This window comes from Tyto alba, unplaced genomic scaffold, assembly GCF_018691265.1.
Source record: "Tyto alba isolate M040663 unplaced genomic scaffold, T.alba_DEE_v4.0 Super-Scaffold_27, whole genome shotgun sequence".
NCBI classification, from domain to species: domain Eukaryota; kingdom Metazoa; phylum Chordata; class Aves; order Strigiformes; family Tytonidae; genus Tyto; species Tyto alba.
The window spans coordinates 3,192,679-3,211,824 of NW_024881301.1; the positions used below are offsets into that span (position 1 = coordinate 3,192,679).

The 19,146-nt window shown below is 42.9% G+C and overlaps 1 protein-coding gene across 4 annotated transcripts in view; it reads left to right on the forward strand.

The window, feature by feature from the left end:
• The window catches only part of NOL4 (nucleolar protein 4), a 195,212-nt gene that overhangs the window by 47,527 nt on the left and 128,539 nt on the right, over positions 1–19,146 (forward strand). For all 4 annotated transcript variants that reach the window (XM_033001097.2, XM_033001100.2, XM_033001098.2 and 1 more), the window contains exon 5: positions 2,127–2,259. In XM_033001097.2, coding sequence (XP_032856988.1) covers positions 2,127–2,259 — 133 coding nt within the window. The remainder of the gene's footprint in view (positions 1–2,126; positions 2,260–19,146) is intronic.

Here is a 19,146-nt window from a genome sequence, read left to right on the forward strand (position 1 = left end):
CCAGTAGCTAGCACAGTGACTGAAAGCCTCCTAATTCTCTCATCCCCAATTCATCATTTTTAAACTGAGGCCATCGATAAAAGGGAAACAGGCATCATCTAAAAGGGGAACTCATCACAGCGTGGGAATTTACAGCTCTGCTGCAACCGGTACAAAGATGCAGTGGCTCCCAGCTCCTATCCTCATGCCTGTGTGTCCATGCAGATTCAGATAAATGTTTACATAGTTCGGGGAGCGAGGTGGAGATATTCCTCAGAGTGCTGTAGGCAAACATAGGCTGCCCATGTGTGTTGTTTTATACCTATGCAAGCACTGGGTAGCCAGAGCTCCTTTCCTGGGAGCCCACACAGATTGCCTAACCTCAGAAGTGGAAAATGTAAGCTGCTGCTTGCTTGTTCCTACAGGATTCAATGAGAAATACCACCGTGTCTTAACAGAGACACAGCCTTCCAGAAGGTCTGGGGGAGTTTGTGTTCTGATCTTGCTCTTTGCACATGCAGTGTGCGTTTTCTGTAAACTTCAGAAGCAGCTCAGCCCTGTCTGTCTGGGGCAGGAGGCTACTGGGCACCATGGTTCTTGTGTGAGGGCAGTGTTCGGGTATTTGCTGCTGCTGCTGTGACTGCGGTGCCCCTGCTTTATCTGGGCAAGGCAGACAGAGAAGCCCTCACTCCTTCCATTTAATTTTTTACAAAACTTTGAGAGCAAGGTACGTTTGTTTCATTATTTGTCATTGCCCTGGTGTGACAGTGCAGAACAGCATTGCTTTTGTGTGTTGTCCCACTCTCACTCCTGAATGGCATTTGACAGTACTTCATCCCAGTTTAACAGGTGTTGTGACTGCAGGGAACTTGCATTCTGAAAATGAGAGAAACACCCATGCAAGCTGGAAACATCACCAGGACCCAAGGGAGGAATTGATTTAAGGGCCAAGCACTCAGAAAGAAGAAAGCAGCTATATTAATATCTATAGAAACCAGCTCACAACAAGTACACAGTAAATCATAGTCTAAAGATTGCTGTTTTTCTAGGTCAATTCTGGTGAGCAACCCAGAAAAACAGTCAGAATCCTGTCAATTCTGTTTTTGTTTAAAAAAAAAGAAAGAAAAAAAATTCTGTTAATTGGAAAATTATTTTAAACTCATCTTCAGGAGATACAAAATTGTTGGCCATATTTTTCTCTATATTCTTTAAAATGCTTTTCTTCATAGCAGAAGTAATTATCTCAGAAAAGCTGTTACTAAAAATATGTTGTATGTTGCCTCAGCTTCTTACAGAGCAAGACTTGTGGATGCTTAATTTTTAATCCATGAGGGGACGCATGAACTTCAGTGGGACTGAAACCAGTGAAGTTAAACATGTCTGTGAACATTTGCTGGACTAGGTCCTAAACTGTTTTGCTTTAATAAATGGGGGCAAAATATTTGATTGGGACTTTACTTTTTGCCCTCTGCTATCACCCCTAGTAGATGGTCTGTAATTAGACTTGATGGATAAATCATATTAAAGATGTCTAAGGTAGAATAAATTGGAAGTGTTTCTCGTGTGATTATATTACTTTGGTTTGCCATTGACTGTCATTTGAACATGCTCAGAACTTTTACAAGTTTTATAAATTTCACAAATTCTTCTTTAAACACAGTAGCAGTGTAAGGGTGACACCATGTCAAGGGAATTTGGTTGTGGATTCTTATTAGGTCGAGTTGCCATTTGGAAATATTTTACTGTGAGTGGTCATCACAGGGTTACCGACCTCACTAGGGAAAGGTAGAGGACTGAGACAGGGAATGTGGAGAGCTCTCCTCAACCAAATTTGAATAGCATGGACTTAGTAGGGGGTCTCTAGCTGAGGGTTACTAGCCCTCTTTTGCTAAATACTATGGAGTGTGTGGTAATGGAGTATCCTCATAGTTGAACAAATTGCATTTGTCAGATTATCATCACGTAAACCCTGTGTTTTCCTCGCTCTTCTTTATGTGCTCTGCTTGTTTGCTTATATACACAAAGGTTCAGCATGATTACACTCCATGCCAGGTGTGAGTGAAACAAACGGGAACAAGTGAACTGCACATATAATGTGAACAGCGTACGGTGATTTCTGACACATCTCTGAAACCTTCCATTTGCAGGATGAAAGCTCGATAGAAAGTGATGAGTTTGATATGAGTGACTCGACTAGGATGTCAGCTGTGAACTCTGACCTCAGCTCAAATCTGGAAGAGAGAATGCAAAGTCCTCAGAACCTCCAGGGCCAGCAGGATGGTAAGGCTCTTGTTTCGTACAGAAAATGCGGTATTGCCTTGTCTTTTTTCCATTCTGTGCCTTCATTTAGTACCTGCTGTGTCCTTTTCTTCATAGTGTGTTTCGTTAGGTAATTGGAAATATATGTTCCCTATATCTCAGCATGAAGAGGATGAAGTTGGGTTCTTTTGCAGGTTAATTTATTTGTTGCTTAGGCAACAGGTGAGTGCTTAGACCACTATATGTTAAGTATTATTATTTTACTGGTTTTAGATATGTAGTGTGACCATACACAGGCATGAAAGGAAATGAAACTCAAACCTTTCTGAGGCAACCCAGAAAGCCGAGAAGGTTGGTTTTAGTGGTTGAAATGAGGGAAAGAGGTGTGACAGAAGCATGGTTAATTGAGAGCTAGGAATTGGGATGTGGTATTCAGAAGAAAGGGTGAAAAACACAAACTCTGATATGGAAATAGAGGTAAAAGAAGAGAGAGCAGAACGAGCAGCATTGTAAATTTGAGTGTTAATTATTTCTAGGTTAGTTACAACATAAAGCTAATTTCTTGGTGAAAGAGATGGAAGTTTTACTTTGCATAAAAGATGCATAGATGTGTGCTCTATGATTTCAGCCCTTGTTACAGAACAAGTTAGATGGGCCTGGTTTGGAATGAACTTTCTCTTTGGCTGTGGAGCTCACAAAGAGCCTGTCCACTACAGACTGCGGCAGCAGCTCATGAGTGGCACATGAATGTGCAACACCCAAAGTGCAGGTCTATTCTATCTCTATCAGAAACACCACGTTGGTATTCTGCACTTGTTACTCTGTAATTTCCTGATCATGTGTGCCAATTCAGAAATGCTTCTTATATTTATCCTGAACACTGAATATATGGGATTTGACAGTTAAGCTGGATTCTTTCCACTTTATGCATCGTGGTCAGTTGCTAGCTGGTAAGCTCTTTAGGTGAGAATGGGTGTGCTGCATAGTGGCTGATAGGATCTGGTGATAGGTAGGATCTTCTGTTGTGTCATTGTCCAGAAAAAATAAAGGAGGAAGATGTCTATGATAATTTGGTAGGCCAGATTCTAACCACAGCTGCTGTTTGTCTGGTTGTCCTCAAGCTATCACCAAATTTGTGCAATTTTGACTTAATTTCTGTCTATGTATGTTCACTAAAGGAGCACTTCTGGTGCACAAGGTGTAGGGAAAGCCAGTTAACTTTCCTGTTGAAGTTTGACTTTCCAGGGATAATATATTATAATAATACTGCTAAGTTTTCAGGGATACTTTGGAAGGTACCATTTTTATGTATCTGGCTTTCAGTGCCAAACTGTGCTTTAGAGATTTTTGCTTACCTATATACTCAATCTGTTTCACACATATAGTGTTTCTTAATAGTAATTGTAAGCATGTATATGTCTGAAATAAAATGTATAGCTCAGTACAATAATGTATGAAGAAATGTCTGTCATACATGTCTTAATACTTGCCGCAACCAGATTCATGTGCAACATCCAATCATATTAGAACATAAGTACGAATGGTAAAATGCTACAGATCTGTCACTTGCTATTTAAATGTATGGGAAATTAATGCACTGTGGTCTTTGAACTACAGGTAGTGTAATCTTACAAAATTGCTTTAAATCTCTCAGCTTTCCTTCCCTTCCTCCCAGATGGTATTTGCTCACCTTCCTAAGGCAATCCTATTTTTTGCTGCATCTTCTGGCTAAAGCATCTGCTGATAAAGAGATCTGAAATAGCAGCTCTTCCTGCATCATGGTTTTCCTGTGCTAGTTGTTGTCAGGTAGCAAACTTGAGTGTGTCTAGTTATAGCAACACTGCTTTTCAGACATGGGAGAAGAGGCTGACAGAGGAACTGAAAGACATTAGAGAAGTGGGAGGGAAAGAAGAATGATAGGAGAGGGCAGGAAAAAAGAAGATTGGAAGGAAATAATGAACAGAGGGATTGAGGAATGGAACTGGGAACAGGAAGGAGGGAAGACAAAAGGGGACTTACATGAACATAGCAGTGCAATCCCTTTTTCTGTCACAGCCTTCACTGTAAAATTTTACAAATTTAATACTTAATTATAGTGCACACACACCAGAATCATCACCAAAGCATGAATTTGTGTGTCTGAAGTGATTCCTGATCCTCTCCCTCAAACGTTCTGTATGTCCATGAGAGTTTATGTCACCCACCACATTCAGTCTACAGATAAAGACACAGGGCATTTGGCTCATCTGAAATGTCTTTGCTGCATTCTGGCAGGTGAAAACTTACTGCTGTGTAAGGTTGCCTGTGCACACCTGGTTGAGAATGGTGTCTGGGGTGGAATGGGACAGCCCAGGTCTGCTGCTGCCCCAAGCATGCCCTCACTGGGAGAATGATTTGCTAATGGGAATCATTGGGAAATTCGCTGCCTGGGGTGGATTAGTGACAGCTCCAATGTACCTAAAGGTGATCTGTTCTGTCACTTTGCTTACCTGGCTTTCCATGTGACATGGCAATGAGAATATTTCGGGACATTTCCCCCCCCCCCCCCCCCCCCCCATGTTTTTCAACTGATTTGGTACTAGGATATAAACAGAGTCCATGTAACCTAGAGGAATGTAATAGTGAGCTGGGCCACACCACTGGGGGATAGATGGAGGCTCCTCTTCCAGTTCAGTTTATCAGAGCACAGTGGAATTCTGACACTATCTACATAAAAGGAATAAGATGCTTTCATACCCTTTTCCCTTGGGGCTATACCTGCATCATATTTAGACAGGCATTTAGCTTTGGGACTCCATTGCAGACCTCATACTAGAAAATGTGACTGGAGGTTTCTCAGTGTCTTTCCAGTCTAGTACTCTATGTTCTATTTCTTAAGGTTGTTTGAACCTAAATAGAATAAAGGCAAATATGAGAGCAACCCACAGTATCAGCTGAAAGCAGCAGGCTTCACCCAGAAATGTCATGATAGGTAGGGAAAATGCTGAGAAGGAGAGCACAGAGAGGGAAGGTGTTTGTTTGTTAGCAGTAGATGGGTGCTGGTTCTGCACAAAAGTCCTGGGCTCTGCAACGATTCCTCATATAAAGCGTATTATGTTGAAAGGGAACAGGGAATTGGGGAAGAAATCAGAAGTGGGGAGAGTTGGTGAGTTGTATTGGTAGTACTGAAGTTGCCCCAATACTACAAAGGACAGTTCCCACTTTAAATTAGCCTTTGTAGGCTTTTAAATAACAGGGCCTTGAGTCACACCTGCTGGTGAATGGCTGAAAATAGCATCCTGAGCACCTGCAGGGCTGCTGCAACCGTGGGGGAGGAGTTGGAAAAGAGCTGCTGCTCTTCCCTGGGGAGTTAGAAAAGGAAAGCAGCTCTAATTTGCAATTGCTTCTTTCCCCAGCTGGGAATGGGGTAGGGCTATCTGGTTACCAGTGCCTCAGAGCTGCTTTTGCTAGCAGCCAGCTGGATAATAGGGCTGCATATTGCTAGTGTGTTCCTTTCTCTTTTGCACTCTCTTCCCTTGCTTGCCCCTGTTGTCTTGCTTCCCTAGACGCGCTACAGCTCCCTTGTCCTGAGCTTTTTTTTTTTTTTGAGTGAGCCGTGTGTACCACTCATCTGCATTCAGAGCTCCCACTCAAGAGCTGTCTTTAGTTCTTCTTTCTCCAAATAACGCTCTGGGGACTCTGATGTTGCTGGATCAAACCCTTTTGACCTTGTCTCAGGCCACAAACAGCAGGCAAGGTTTGCAAACTGAGCTGGAAATAAAGGAGCTTGTCTTTTTTTTTTTTTTTTTTTAATTAGTGCTTCAACCTGTACAAAAATTATTTTTGTATTGAAAACTGACCTCTAGATAGGTCTGTCAGAGGGGCAACAAGAACTTCTACCCTGAGGGAAAATGGGACTCTTGCTGCCCTTGCCTGTTAGCTGGAGCCCTGTGCAGAACAGCTTAGTGTTTGCTCCCTCAGTGTGGTGATTCATTAGTTACCAAGACACGGGGGAGGTGTAGGGGGAATGCTCTGATTAGAGAAAATTAAGAACATGCAGAAGTCTAGAAGTAACAAGAGTCAGGTATACATTTTATGTTGAATTTTTTTTTTGGTTTTCACTATGTGAGCTATCAAATAAAAATTGGGGATGAGACTGTTTGACTGTAACTCAGTGCCAGATGTGGAATTCATTTATTTTCATAATTTCTCACTGTACTGCAGTACATACCAATGCTTTGTCTGGATTTGGGTGGAGGGCCTATATTCTCTTCAATCTGTTTTTTAGAAAATGATAGTTACGTGTTTATGCATATTTATATAGAACTTCCCCTCACAGGCACTGTATGGAGACTGTGCTTATAGAAGCTAGTTATGACAAAATAGGTCACGATTCAACCTTTGACAGGGGTTATACTATCATCTTAGACATGGGGATTACTAATGAGTTTTTCCTGGTTGTACTTTTTTCAATTTATAGAAAATTGAGCAATAATACTGAAATGCAATGAAGGACTATGCCTTCAAGTAGTTTGTAGTCATTTGGAGGGTGTTAGTTCTCTTTCCCCAGCGTGTTCAAGTTGCCAGGTTTTCCACAATATAGATGTAGGTAGGTGATGTGGTTGTTCACATTAACTATTCCCTTCACTCATTTGGTGTTTGTGGTTGATATAAGTATTAGAGTCAGTCATCTAAATACCTGTTTTCTGAATCAAAGCTATAATCTTTACTCAACAACTTCACGCGAAACAAGTAATGTCAGCTGATTAAGTTGTCAAAACCATGTGTCTGTGCAAGAGTGCAGAATTTGCTGTACCTGTGCTTGCTGTTGGTTCGTTCATTCTTGAACTGAGTCCAAGCCACTGGTGAACTGGCAGACTATTTAAAATTACGTTTGAGTTGGGGCCAGGAGAGCTGACTGAATTTTGTGGTATATTCAGCCTTTCCAGTCTTGCTCGAGCCAGTGAAACTTGTAAGATTTTGGGCAATAATCTCACTTCCTATGACTAGGGATGAAACAATAAATACCAGTCTTTTGAAAGAGATCTAAGATACCTGACTGTCTCATGGCAGTGTAAGAGAGGAGAGGAATGCAGTAACATCCAGGCAATGCTAGAAATACAGCACCTTATGCATAGTATATTGTGATCTTACTGTAATTTCCCTGAAGGGGAAAAACCACCTGTATGAACAGGTTTTACCTTTCCCCTATTCTGGAAGGTAAGAGCAGAGGCAGCACAGGCTGAATGAGGGCGACAACCACATCCCAAAGACGAGGGCTGAGATCAGCTGGCAAGAGAGAATGAGGAAGATGTCTCCTTTGGCTGCCCAGCAATCTGTTCTGAGGATCAGCAAAGGTCTTCTGTCTCTGCAGCTGTCGATCTGCCACTTTTTGCAAGCACCAGCTTCATCACTGAATAAAGCAAAAGACAGCACAGTTACATATGCATGTTTCTGAGTAAGTCTATGGACTGCACTAAAGTATTATCTTACACATGTCAAAATCACAAAGGTTTCTTTAGACAGCCGTTTAGTTATAATACATTGTTTTATCTAAGAAAAACAGTGTAATCTTCACCTAGATAGAGTTAAAGTGGACCTGAGAACTTGGCATATAATACTAGTATTATTTCGCTTCAGTGGAGCTACACCTGGGGTGATTTGGCCCATCAGATTTGCTTTGATGTAATATTATTTGCATAAACCAATACATTTAAGAAAGAGGGAAAAAAATGATGAGACAAGAACAGAAAGCCAGAGAGTTGTAGAAATCTAGTTTCGGTGGCGTTTTAATGGCTTCTTTAGAGACGATACCTTACCAGTGCAAAAGGCACTATGAGTGACACTGTAACGACACTTGAGCAGTGTTAGGGTGTCAGTGATAATGCATTGTACTGAGCTTGGGCAGGAGCTTGAAATGTTGGTGCAGCTGCGTTAGAAACTTTCAGTGCTTAACATCATTAAGGAGAGCTGGGTGGAATTTTCAGCAAATCAAATATTTTAATGTACTGGCTGCTGACAAGGCAGCTGGTATGTGCATTGTCATCAGAATGCTGAGCTGATACATGAGGCACTCCTATTGTACGGCGGATGAAAATCTTCCTGTGACTCTCTGTCCAACTCCAATTTGGTAATAATTAAGCATCAGTGTCTCACCATGGAAAGCACTCCTTCCTTCTTCCAGATTAATGGAAAGAACTTCCAGAAATTCACTGTCTTAGTGGACCTGCCTAATCAGACAAGGGTCTGAAACCAGGATTTGGACATGAGCACCCCTTTTACTGAAGTGTAGAAAATGGATTACTTTTACAACTGTCTCCTTTAATATGTAGAATTACTGTATTTTCATTTGCCAGTTGCAAGCCTCTTGTGAATTGGCTATGCTGAATGTCTCCTCTCTGCTCCATTTTACTTCTGTGTGTCTTCTCTCATCTTTTAATAACTTGTGTTCTTTTTTTTGACACATCTTTGTTTGTTTTTTATCTTATGCTGTAATTTGCTTTAGAGACTAAAATATTATTAAACATGAATTATGCATCGAGCAGACTCTCTGCTAGAGCCTGACTGGTCTATTGCAACCAGAGAACAATCCTGTTTCCCGCACCACCCTCCCAGCTGCACAACTGTCACTTTCTATTACGCTTGCCTTGAACAATTGCATGTGGCTTGTAATGACAATAATTGCCTCAAAATTGTTTGTCATGTTTGCCTTGTTAGCAACAAACTACTAACTGTTGGTTACAATCAAGTTCTCAGCTATTACTCCATAATTACATGAGGGAATACTTGCAGCCAATAATAGCTGAGAAATTAGAATTATCTTTTCACAAGCAATGTTAAAATGCTTTCAGGCCATTCACTTTATTCACAGTCATTCTTTTTTACATCAGCAATCTAGGGGTAAGTGAAGCCTACCCCGGTGTAAAAAGCTAGCTACAGATCTGTGTGCTTTTGCACCTTTAAAACAGGTCTGCGGTTTACGTTGGTTTTGCACGGGTCCTCCATCAATAGATATTTCACTTTGGCAATAATACTAACCAACCAAGCTATCTCTTCCTTATGCAGGTACTGAAGGGACCCAATTTGCTTTGATTTCAGTATGCAAGCCCTTGTAACTAAGCTTAGCAGGATTTCTGAAAGCACTGGTTTGGTTCTGGTTGGTTTTCTTTGTTCTTTTACCTTATCCTAGCATCTTTCAGGCTTTTCCCTCCCATTTCTCTGTAACATTAAAATTAAGGAGGGACATTCTAGTATAGGGATTTAGTTTTGCTTTGCAGTACAGACACTTTACCCAGTTTATCCTCATATATACCAGTTGACTTTAGCAGGGGCTACGTGCACAGATTGCTTGACTTAATTTGATTTACTTCCTTACAGTATAGGTAGAGGGTTTTTTGTAACAAATGCGTGCTAGGCATTGACTCTCCTTTTTTTTTTTTTTTTTCCTATTACATTTAATACAGAATAATATAATAGAGCATTTTTATTTCAGTAAAAGGAATGTAAAACAATGTGCGTTAAAGAATATTAAATTTAGCCATTAATTCTTCACTGTGTTGTATTTTAATTAAGGAAGCTATTAATACATATTTTTTTTAACAGGAAATTCCCTGGAGACATTGGGTTGTCTTGTGAAAGATATATTTTTGGATATTTCTTTCTTCTAAAGAAATGTAAATTTTTTTAAAGTGTTTCTTGTTTGATGAAATATTTGTAATGCTGAATGTTTAAAATTAGTAATAATTCTTAACCAAATGCAAATACTTTGATTACAAAAAGAGAGTAGTACTTTTTCAGCACTACAGAGTTTTGTGATATTTAACACATAGGAAGTGGTTATATATTTTTGCCTGAGATCTGTGAAGTGTTTTCAAACAATTGATTTAATGTTGCCAAATAGTAGCCATATTTGTTATTCTCTGGCAGAGGGACATACTATTTCTGTCACGTCTTAATAGCAGAATGGAAGAAATTATATAATAATTCTGAAAGTTTCAGGATAGCCTGCACTCCAAATGTTGGTGAATGCTGACAGCCTGGTTATTGTGAGAAAGACAGAGGTGTTGGTTTGCAGGTTGAATGGAGACAGAAAAGTACAAGAATGGTTACATTTATCATCAAACCAGAATAAAATACAGCCCAGCTCTTTTACAAGTTTATTTAGCGCTTGGTGACTGGTTAACAGCTTGCTGGGAGATGCGTGAGGCTCAAACAGCCTCTCCACTGGTGCATGCCTGATGGGCTCTAACCGGTACTGGTTGCTGAAGGAGGGCCCTTCCAGACAGACTTCAGTAGCTATTCAAACCCATTCTGGGAAAAGGTGTGAAGGAGCACGCCTATTTAGTTGCCTTTGTGGGCTGTACTGTGTGTGATGCTGAGAAACTGTCCTGGGTTGAGTGAGTGGTGGAGTTTTTTTGGTGGCAGGGGAGGGGGATATAGGGGTGGCCCCCTGTGAGAAGCTTCTCGAAGCTCCCCCAGCACCAAGTCTGCCCCACCTCTTCATCAAAACTGAGCCCATCAGCTGCGCCTCTGCGATAATGTATTTAAGAAGGGACGTGGTGAGGAGCAGTGGGACTTGTGAGGAGGAGTTGCAGCAGCTGTGTGAACACCAAGGTCAATGGGGGAACGGAGGAAGAAAGGAGGGGGGAGGTGTGCTGGAGCAGAGACCCCCCCTGTATCCTGTGGTGAGACAGCAGGGCGGCCCCCCCTGCCACCCATGGAGGTCTATAGTGGAGCAGACATTGATTTATGGCCTGTGGCTTCCACCTGGATGAGCAAGGTGATTGTGCCCGAAGAAGGCCGGGGTCTTGTGGGAAAAGGTAGCCCTGCTGCTGTAATTCAGCACTGGGAGGATTGCAGCATGCGGGGGAGTCCCACGCTGGAGCAGCTTGGGAAGGGCTGCAGCCGTGGGAGGGAATCCAGTTGGAGAAAGTTGGTGACCCATGACGAAGCAGTGTGGGGAACGCTGTGGCCCGTGGGAGGAACTCATGTCGGAGAAAGTTTGTGGAGGACTGTCTCCTGTGAGAGGGGGATCACGATGGAGCAGGGGGAACAAGTTCCAGAAGCTTCTGCCACCGAAGACAAAGGCAGTGGCAGCACTGACTGCACCCCCCATTCCCTGCCCCTGCGCCACTGGGGGAGGAGGTAGAGATATCGGGAGCAGAGCTGAGCCCGGGAAGAAGGGAGGGGTGGGGGGAAGGTGTTCTCAAGATGTGGCAGTGCTTCTCACTGTCCTACTCTGATATGTGTTGTTAGTGTCTGTAATAAATGTATGTTCTTTTTTTTCTTCCCCTAATGAGTCTGCCTTTTGCTCGTGACCATAAAGGGGGATTTTTTCCCCATCCCAGTCCGATCTCACACCCCAAGCCTGGCTCTCTGTCCCTTCTTATTGCCAGAAGAGAAGGGAGAGAGGGTAGCTGTGTGGTGGTTGGCTGCCGACCAGGCCCAAACCACAACAGCCTTTTTGGCGCCCAACGTGGGGCAGAGGGCTGCGATTTGATAAGGATATTAATTGGGAGAGGTAACAAGCAAAATACAGACTGAACTCCATTAGTGGAATGATCTTTACAATGTCTGTAGTTGTAATTGTGGGGAAGTTTTTGTTTTTTTTTTTTTTTTTTTTTCTGGGTGTGGTGAAGGGACTATGGGTGGATTTTCTGTATTGTGTCTCAGTATTTTGTCAATGTTATTTTTTATTTGGGCCCAAACCATGACAGAAACTGATCCAGAACGTCAATTGTAATGGTTGACATTACCATTATAATAAGTTCAGATAGGACCTAACGTAAAGGAAGAATCTAAATTTATATAATATAAAATTTTCAGACTTAGGTGCCCAGAAACGAAGAGAAATTGATGCCTTAGGTCAGCTCCAAGCTCTTCTCCATTTCCATCAGATAGCAACCTATTAGTGTGCTAGTCTTGCAGCTGGAATGTGTTGTTTCCAGCAGAAATATTGCCCTGAGATCAGTCTCTACTGCAGAAGTTCCTGGTTATGGAAATAGTTGCATCTTTGTGGCTTAAGTCCTTCCTCAGTGCTTCAGTTTCTTTTCAGAGTTTTTACAAGCCTGCTTTCTTGTGAAGTGAATCAAGAAGTCAGCTTAATGAATCTCTGAGAGGACTAGTGACTGCTTCTGCTGAACTTCTAGCAGTCCTGACATTCTGTGTGCTTTACTGGGTAGAGTCGTTCCCTAAGAATAAGGTAGTGATCCTTGTTAATAACCATCCTGGATCCCTCCTGTAAACAAACTGTTAAATTTGCATAAAAGGAATAATTACTTCTGACTGGAATGTGGAGTTCAAACCTCTGTGTTTAGCTTTTCATACTCTGAAACTTTGGATTTCACATAAGCATAGACATTGGAATGGAGATTTAAATGAGATCATAAACCAGAGTAAAGAATGTGGTTCACTAGCAGCTTTTAAGTAAGGCAACAGTAATAGTTACTTTGGGACAGTAATTGATTAGAAAATTTGATTTTGTGCTTTGAGAAACACTGTGATAAAACCATGATATCAGACTAGTCTACATTTATAGGAGTGATAATTTCTATTACTGCTTTGATGGGAAAAGAAGTTAGGAGATAGAGACAGGGAATTTTTTTTTTTTTCCTTTGCAAAGAAAACAAAATAAAGAAATGTTATTTCAGTTACACAAAGTTACTGTTTGAAGAAGAACCAAAATATCATAGAATCATAGAGTGGTTTGGGTTGGAAGGGACTTTACAGATCATATAGTTCCAACCCCTCTGCCATGAGCAGGGACACCTTCCACGAGACCAGGCTGCTCAAAGCCCTGTCCAACCTGGTCTTGAACATATCCAGGGAAGGGACATCCACAACTTCTGGGCAACCTGTTTCACTGCCTCACCACCCTCACAGGAAAGAATTTCTTCTTTATATCTATTCTAAATCTAGCCTCTTTCAGTTTAAAACTGTTACGCCTCGTCCTTTCACTACACTTCTTGATAAAGAGTCCCTCCTCATCTTTCCTGTAGGACCCATTTCAGTACTGGAAAGACACTGTTCCAGGCTTAACAACTCCAACTCTCTCAGCCTGTCCTCATAAGGAAGGTACTTCAGCCCCCTGATCATCTTCGTGGCCTTCCTCTGGACTGGCTCGAGCAGGTCCGTGTTCTTCATATGTTGGGGAGTAGAGGGGGAGAATCCCCTCCCTTGACCTGCTGGCCACACTTCTCTTGATGCAGCCCATGATACAGTTGTCTTTCTGGGCTGCAAGCACATGTTGCTGACTCATAGTCAGTTTTCCATCCATTAATACCCCCAAGTCCTTCTCCACAGGGCTGCTTTCAAATCCACTCATCGTCCAGCCTGTATTTGTGCTTGGGATTACCTCGACCCATGTGCGGGACCTTGCACTTGGCCTTGCTGAACTTCATGAGGTTTGCCCAGGCCCACCTCTCAAGCCTGTCCAGGTCCCTCTGGATGGCAACCCTTCCCTCCAGCGTGTTGACCGCACCACACAGCTTGGTGTCACGGGTGAACTTGCTGAGGGTGCACTCAGTCCCACTGTCCATGATGCCAACAGAGATGTTAAACAGCACCGATCCCTTTGTAGGCTTCCTTTTGGTGTTTGAGCTTGTCCAGGAGCTCGTTGTTCATCCATGCAGCCTCCTGGCATTCTTGCCTGACTTCCTCTTTGTCAGGATGCATTGCTCCTGAACTTGGAGGAGGTGATCCTTGAGTATTAACCGGATTTCTTGGTCCCCTCTTCCCTTCAGGGCTTTATCCCATGGTACTCCACCAAGCAGATCCCTAAAGAGGCCAAAGCCTGCTCTCCTGAAGTCCAGGGTAGGGAGTTTGCTGTGTGCCCCCTCTCGCTGCCCTGAGGATCTTGAACTCCACCATTTCATGGTCACTGCAGCTAAGTCTGCCCTTGAGCTTCACACTCCCCACCACCCCGTCCTTGCTGGTGAGAACAAGGTCCACTGTAGCACCTCTCCTTGTTGTCTGCTCTATCACTTGGAGAAAGAAGTTACCATCGGTGCATTCCAGGAACCTCCTGAATTGCTTGTGCCCTGCTGTGTTGTCCCTCCAACTGATACCAGGGTGGTTGAAACACCCCATGAGGAGCAGGGCTTGTGAACGTGAGGCTGCTCCTTTCTGTCTTTTGAGGGCCTCATCCTCTCCGTCTTCGTGGTCAGGTGGCCTGTAGCAGACCCCCGCTATAACATCTCGTGTCCCTTCCCTCCCTTTAATCCTGACCCATAAGCTCTCAGTCGGCTCCTCATCCCTCCCCAGGCAGAGCTCCATGCGCTCCGGCTGGTCAGTGACCAACACCCCTTCTTTGTCTCCCCTTCCCATCCTCCCTAAAGAGCCTGTATTCTTCCATTCCAACCCTCCAGTCATAGGAGCCATCCCACCACGTCTCCATGATGCCAATAAGACCGCAGCCCTGCAGGTATGCACATGTCTCCAGCTCCTCATGTTTATTCCCCGTGCTACGTGTGTTTGCATAGAGACGTTTAAGTTGGGCCCCCGATGCAGCTGACTAACTGGCTGGAATTCCTTTGTGCTGCTCTTCAGGTGCTCTCCTGCTGACCTGTGACCCCCCTCCAGGCTCTGGGTGTCTATTGCTGGCACTGGCATTGAGCTGGTAGGGATGGGATGGATTGAGGTTCCCTCCCCTGGCAACTTCAGTTTAAAGCCTTCTTCACCAGCTTGGCAAGCCTATGACTGACTTCCCCTTCTCTGACAGATGGACCCCATCACCCCCTGTAGATCAGGTTTCTCAAGGCGAGTCCCATGGTCTAAGTAGCCAAATGCCTGGCTGTGGCACCAGTCCCGTAACAAACTGTTGATTTCCCAGATTTGACTGGCCTTTTCGAACCCTTTCCCTTTGACTGGGAGGACTGATGAAGAAACTACCTGTGCTTCAGAGTCCCTTACTGCCGCTCCCAGGGCTCTGTGATCCTTCTTGATACTCCTCAGACTGCTCCTGGCTGTATCTTTGGTGCCCACATGAAACAACAGCAGTGGATAATATGATGTCAGTAGGCTGTATGAGGCTTGGCCTTTTCTTAGTTGTGCTGGCTGTTACATGGGGAACAGACCGCGCTGCCTTACTTTGCTCCAGCATCTCTCCTGATGTGATGGGTCTTTCCTCTTCAGTCTGCAGAGTGGTGAAGCTGTTCTGCAAGGGCACCTTGGGCTTCAGGGGAAGTCTCATCCTCCTGCAGATCCTTGCTGTTGCAAGCTTCCATTCTTCTGCATTATTGCCCCCCCCTCCCTTCCATGTGTGCTAGTGGGGGGAGTTTTTGGCTGTTTGGCCATGGGCTATGGGTCCACTGCAGACGGCACTTGAAACCAGCTATCTAACTCCTTCTCAGTGTCCCTGAAGTATACTAAAATGTTAATGATTTAATTGGCAAAGACCTGCAGTGGGTTTGTTATGTCGCACTGCTTAAGTGGCTCTTGGATGGTTATTCGGAAGGGAGCTGATGCTGCAGCCTGTCAAAGAGAGGATGAAGAGGCAGAACTGCTATTGAGATCTTCTAACGTGAATTACCTGCAATGGGAGAAATACACTCTCTTCAAAAGGAGTTAGTACAAATAGTGAGAGCAGCCAGGTGGTCTAGAGAGACAGAAGGTCAATGGAAGCAACCAGTGCTCTCAAATCTCTTTTAAGAGGAATCCTTGTGTATATATGAAGAATTGATAATATGTGAAGAGTTTACAGGTCTGTATATATCTGCTTTACCAAAGAAAGCTAGGATTGCTGTCTGTCTAAAAGCAATTGGTAAGTTAAAAAAATATCCCTCTTAGTTAACTGTCCAAGGACCATATTTTTATGAGAAGTTTCAAAAAACTTTGAGATTTAGTGACTTGGCTATTGGAAATTGTATCCAGCATGATCATGTCCAAAATACATGGGTGCAATTAAAACCTTACTAAAATCAATGATAAGAATTTCAACAAACTCCAGTGGAGACAAGGTGTCATCCTTCATATTTTTGTAATATGTTCTGGGCAGTTGAACTGATCTTAAAGTAGTTAATGTGCGTGCTGATTCTTCGATTAAACCGTAGGTGCAGTTTAAGTAGAGATGATAAGCTGTAATTCAGTGAATTAGCCAAGCTCTGTGTTCTCATATCTTCCTTTCTTTTTTTTCTGCTACATTTCTGCGATTCTGTACTAGTTGTGTGCTCTCTAGGAACAGTGCATCTTAAATTCCTGGATCAGACTATAATTCCTGGTTACTCCTGTACATCTGTAGTCATAGACTTGCAGTTGCACATATTGTTATATCTCCTGCAAATATGTCCTATTTTAATTAAATCATGGATGTTGTAAAGCCTGTTAGAAAGGACAAATATTTTTCTGTTCTCTGAATCAGCGACTCACCAGCCTGCTTCCATTCAGTTCCCAGGAAGAAAGGGCCTAAAATGATTGCTTACTCAAGGGAGATGAGGAAATGGTGGTGACAGCATTAAAAGGCATGTGGTATGTGTGGATTTTGAAGAGTAAGATGATAGCTTGACCAAATTCTCCACAGTGATTTAAGAAAGAGGGTTCTGTGGTGGTTCTTGAATTTAATTCTCTCTGCTGGCATTGTAAAGTGCTAATTTCAATAGAAGCCTACTTAAAATGCAACTTTGCGAAGGAGAGGGTGGACATGGTAAGATGATTATTTTTTCTCAGAAACAGTTCTTCACCACCTAGGAAACTGTGTACACTCCTAGCCTTCTAGCCTTTTACAGGCAGCTCCAACATCGCCATGGCCATGCAGAGCAGGTTCCTTTCAGAAGAGTTTCTACTTCATGGGTAATTGACTTGGATGGGTAGTGGTAGCCTAGAAATCTTTTCTGGTTTTTTGTTCCTCTTCCCATGTACTGCCTGGTGTTGAGTAGTCCAGTTGGTTGGCTATGAGACAGTTCTGTTCTATGAATTTTTTTTTTTTTTTTTTTTTTTTTTTAGGATGGCTTTGATGACTTCTAGGGCATCTGCTGGTTTTGTAGATGCTTGGTAAGCTTTTGTGAGTAGAAGAGGATTCTGAAATATGGCTTCAGTGGGGGGGAACAACTAGGGTGTCCCAAATCAGGCACATGGCCCACCAAACTAGCATACTGTAATAGAACAAAAGCCCATTGCTTCTTAGCTGAGGTCACACAAGAACCTTGTGTAGCAGGTGAGCTGGTTAACACCTGGCTGTGAACAGACTGGCTAGTAAGACCCCAAACCTAACTAACCATCGAGTACACATGTATGATGGAGAGAGAAGGTGTTAGCAGTACCAATATCTGGGTTTTTTTCTTTGTATACAGATAGAAGGGAAGTAACTATTTGGTTTTTAAACTGTTCCTGCCCTGCAGAGTAAATTTCTCTGAATAATAATGAGTTTATTTAAAGACATTCCTGTCTTGTGGGTCAGGAAAAACTGTAGTCTCCTATGCTGTCTATCTCTTGGGAATATTGCAATTAAGTACACTTTGAAAGTGAATGAAAAAATGGAGATAAAACCACTCTCCTGACTTCTCCCCTATTTCTGCTGAGAGTGAAAACTGTCCCCCTTCAGCACCCTTCAAGGCAGGAAAATTTTACTTACTCTGCTTTCCTATGTGAGTATGTGGTGGATGCCTTACTGTTTGTTTCTCCCTGTCTGTACACACAGATGTGAACAGAAATCAGTTCTGAGGAAAAATCGAGAGTCGAGGGTTAGGAAGGCTGCTTAGGGAAAAGCAGAAATTGAGCTTGCCAGCTTGACAAGGTTATTTTTCCAGCAGCATTTATTAAAAACAAAGTTAGCACTGAATTGTATGTTGGCCCAGTTGTATATTTCATTACACAATATGGAACAAGCACAAAGCTAATTCAAGTCTCCACAGAAGTATCTGTTACTAAGAATAGATTTTCTATTTGTATGTTTCATAACCATATTTATAAATCTATATTTCTCTTATCACATATATATCTCTTTCTATAGTTATCTATTTCTAAGTAAACTGAAATCATCACTTAAAAGAGGCAGAGCTTTGTGGCATGGGAGTCTGTTACTAAGCAGATGATAAATTTTCCTTGTGCTCTAATTAGAGACCAACTCAGAGAGTTCAGAAATACCATGGGCCTGAATTTCTAGAAGAGGCAAGTCTGTGAAGACTAAATCCAACCAGAGCAGTATAGAATCATAGAACGGTTTGGGTTGGAAGAGACCTTTAAAGGTCATCTAGTCCAACCCACCTGCAATGAGCAGGGACATCTTCAATTAGATCAGGTTGCTCAAATCCCCATCCAGCCTGGCCTTGAATGTTTCCAGGGATGGAGCATCTACCACCTCTCTGGGCAACCTGTTCCAGTGTCCCACCACCCTAATTGTAAAAAATGGCTTCCTTAAGTCCAGTGTAAATCTACCCTCTTTCACTTTAAAGCTATTGTCCCTTGTCCTGTCACTACTGGTCTTAGTAAAAAGATTTTCTCAGTCTTTCTTTTAAGCCCCCTTTCATATATTGAAAGGATAAAATAAGTCTCCCTGGAGCCTTCTCTTCTCCGGGCTGAACATCCTCAACTCTCTCAGACTTTCCTCATAGCAGAGGTGTTCCATTCTTCTGTTCGTTTTTGTGGTCCCCCATCTGAACCTGCTCCAACAGGTCCATGTCCTTCCTCTGCTGAGGGCTCCAGAGCTGAACTCAGTACTCCAGGTGGGGTCTCACCAGAGCCAAGTAGAGGGGCAGAATCACCTCCCTCGACTTGCTGGCCACACTTTGTTTGATACATCCCAGAATATGATTGGCTTTCTGGGCTGCCATAACACATTACCAACTTATGCCCAAGTCCTTCTCCACAAGGCTGCTCTCAATCCCTTCATCCCCCAGTCCATATTGTTACTGGGGGTTACCCTGACCAAGGTGCAGGACCTTACACTTGGTCTTGTTGAACCTCATGAAGTTCACATGGGCCCAATTCTTGAGCTTG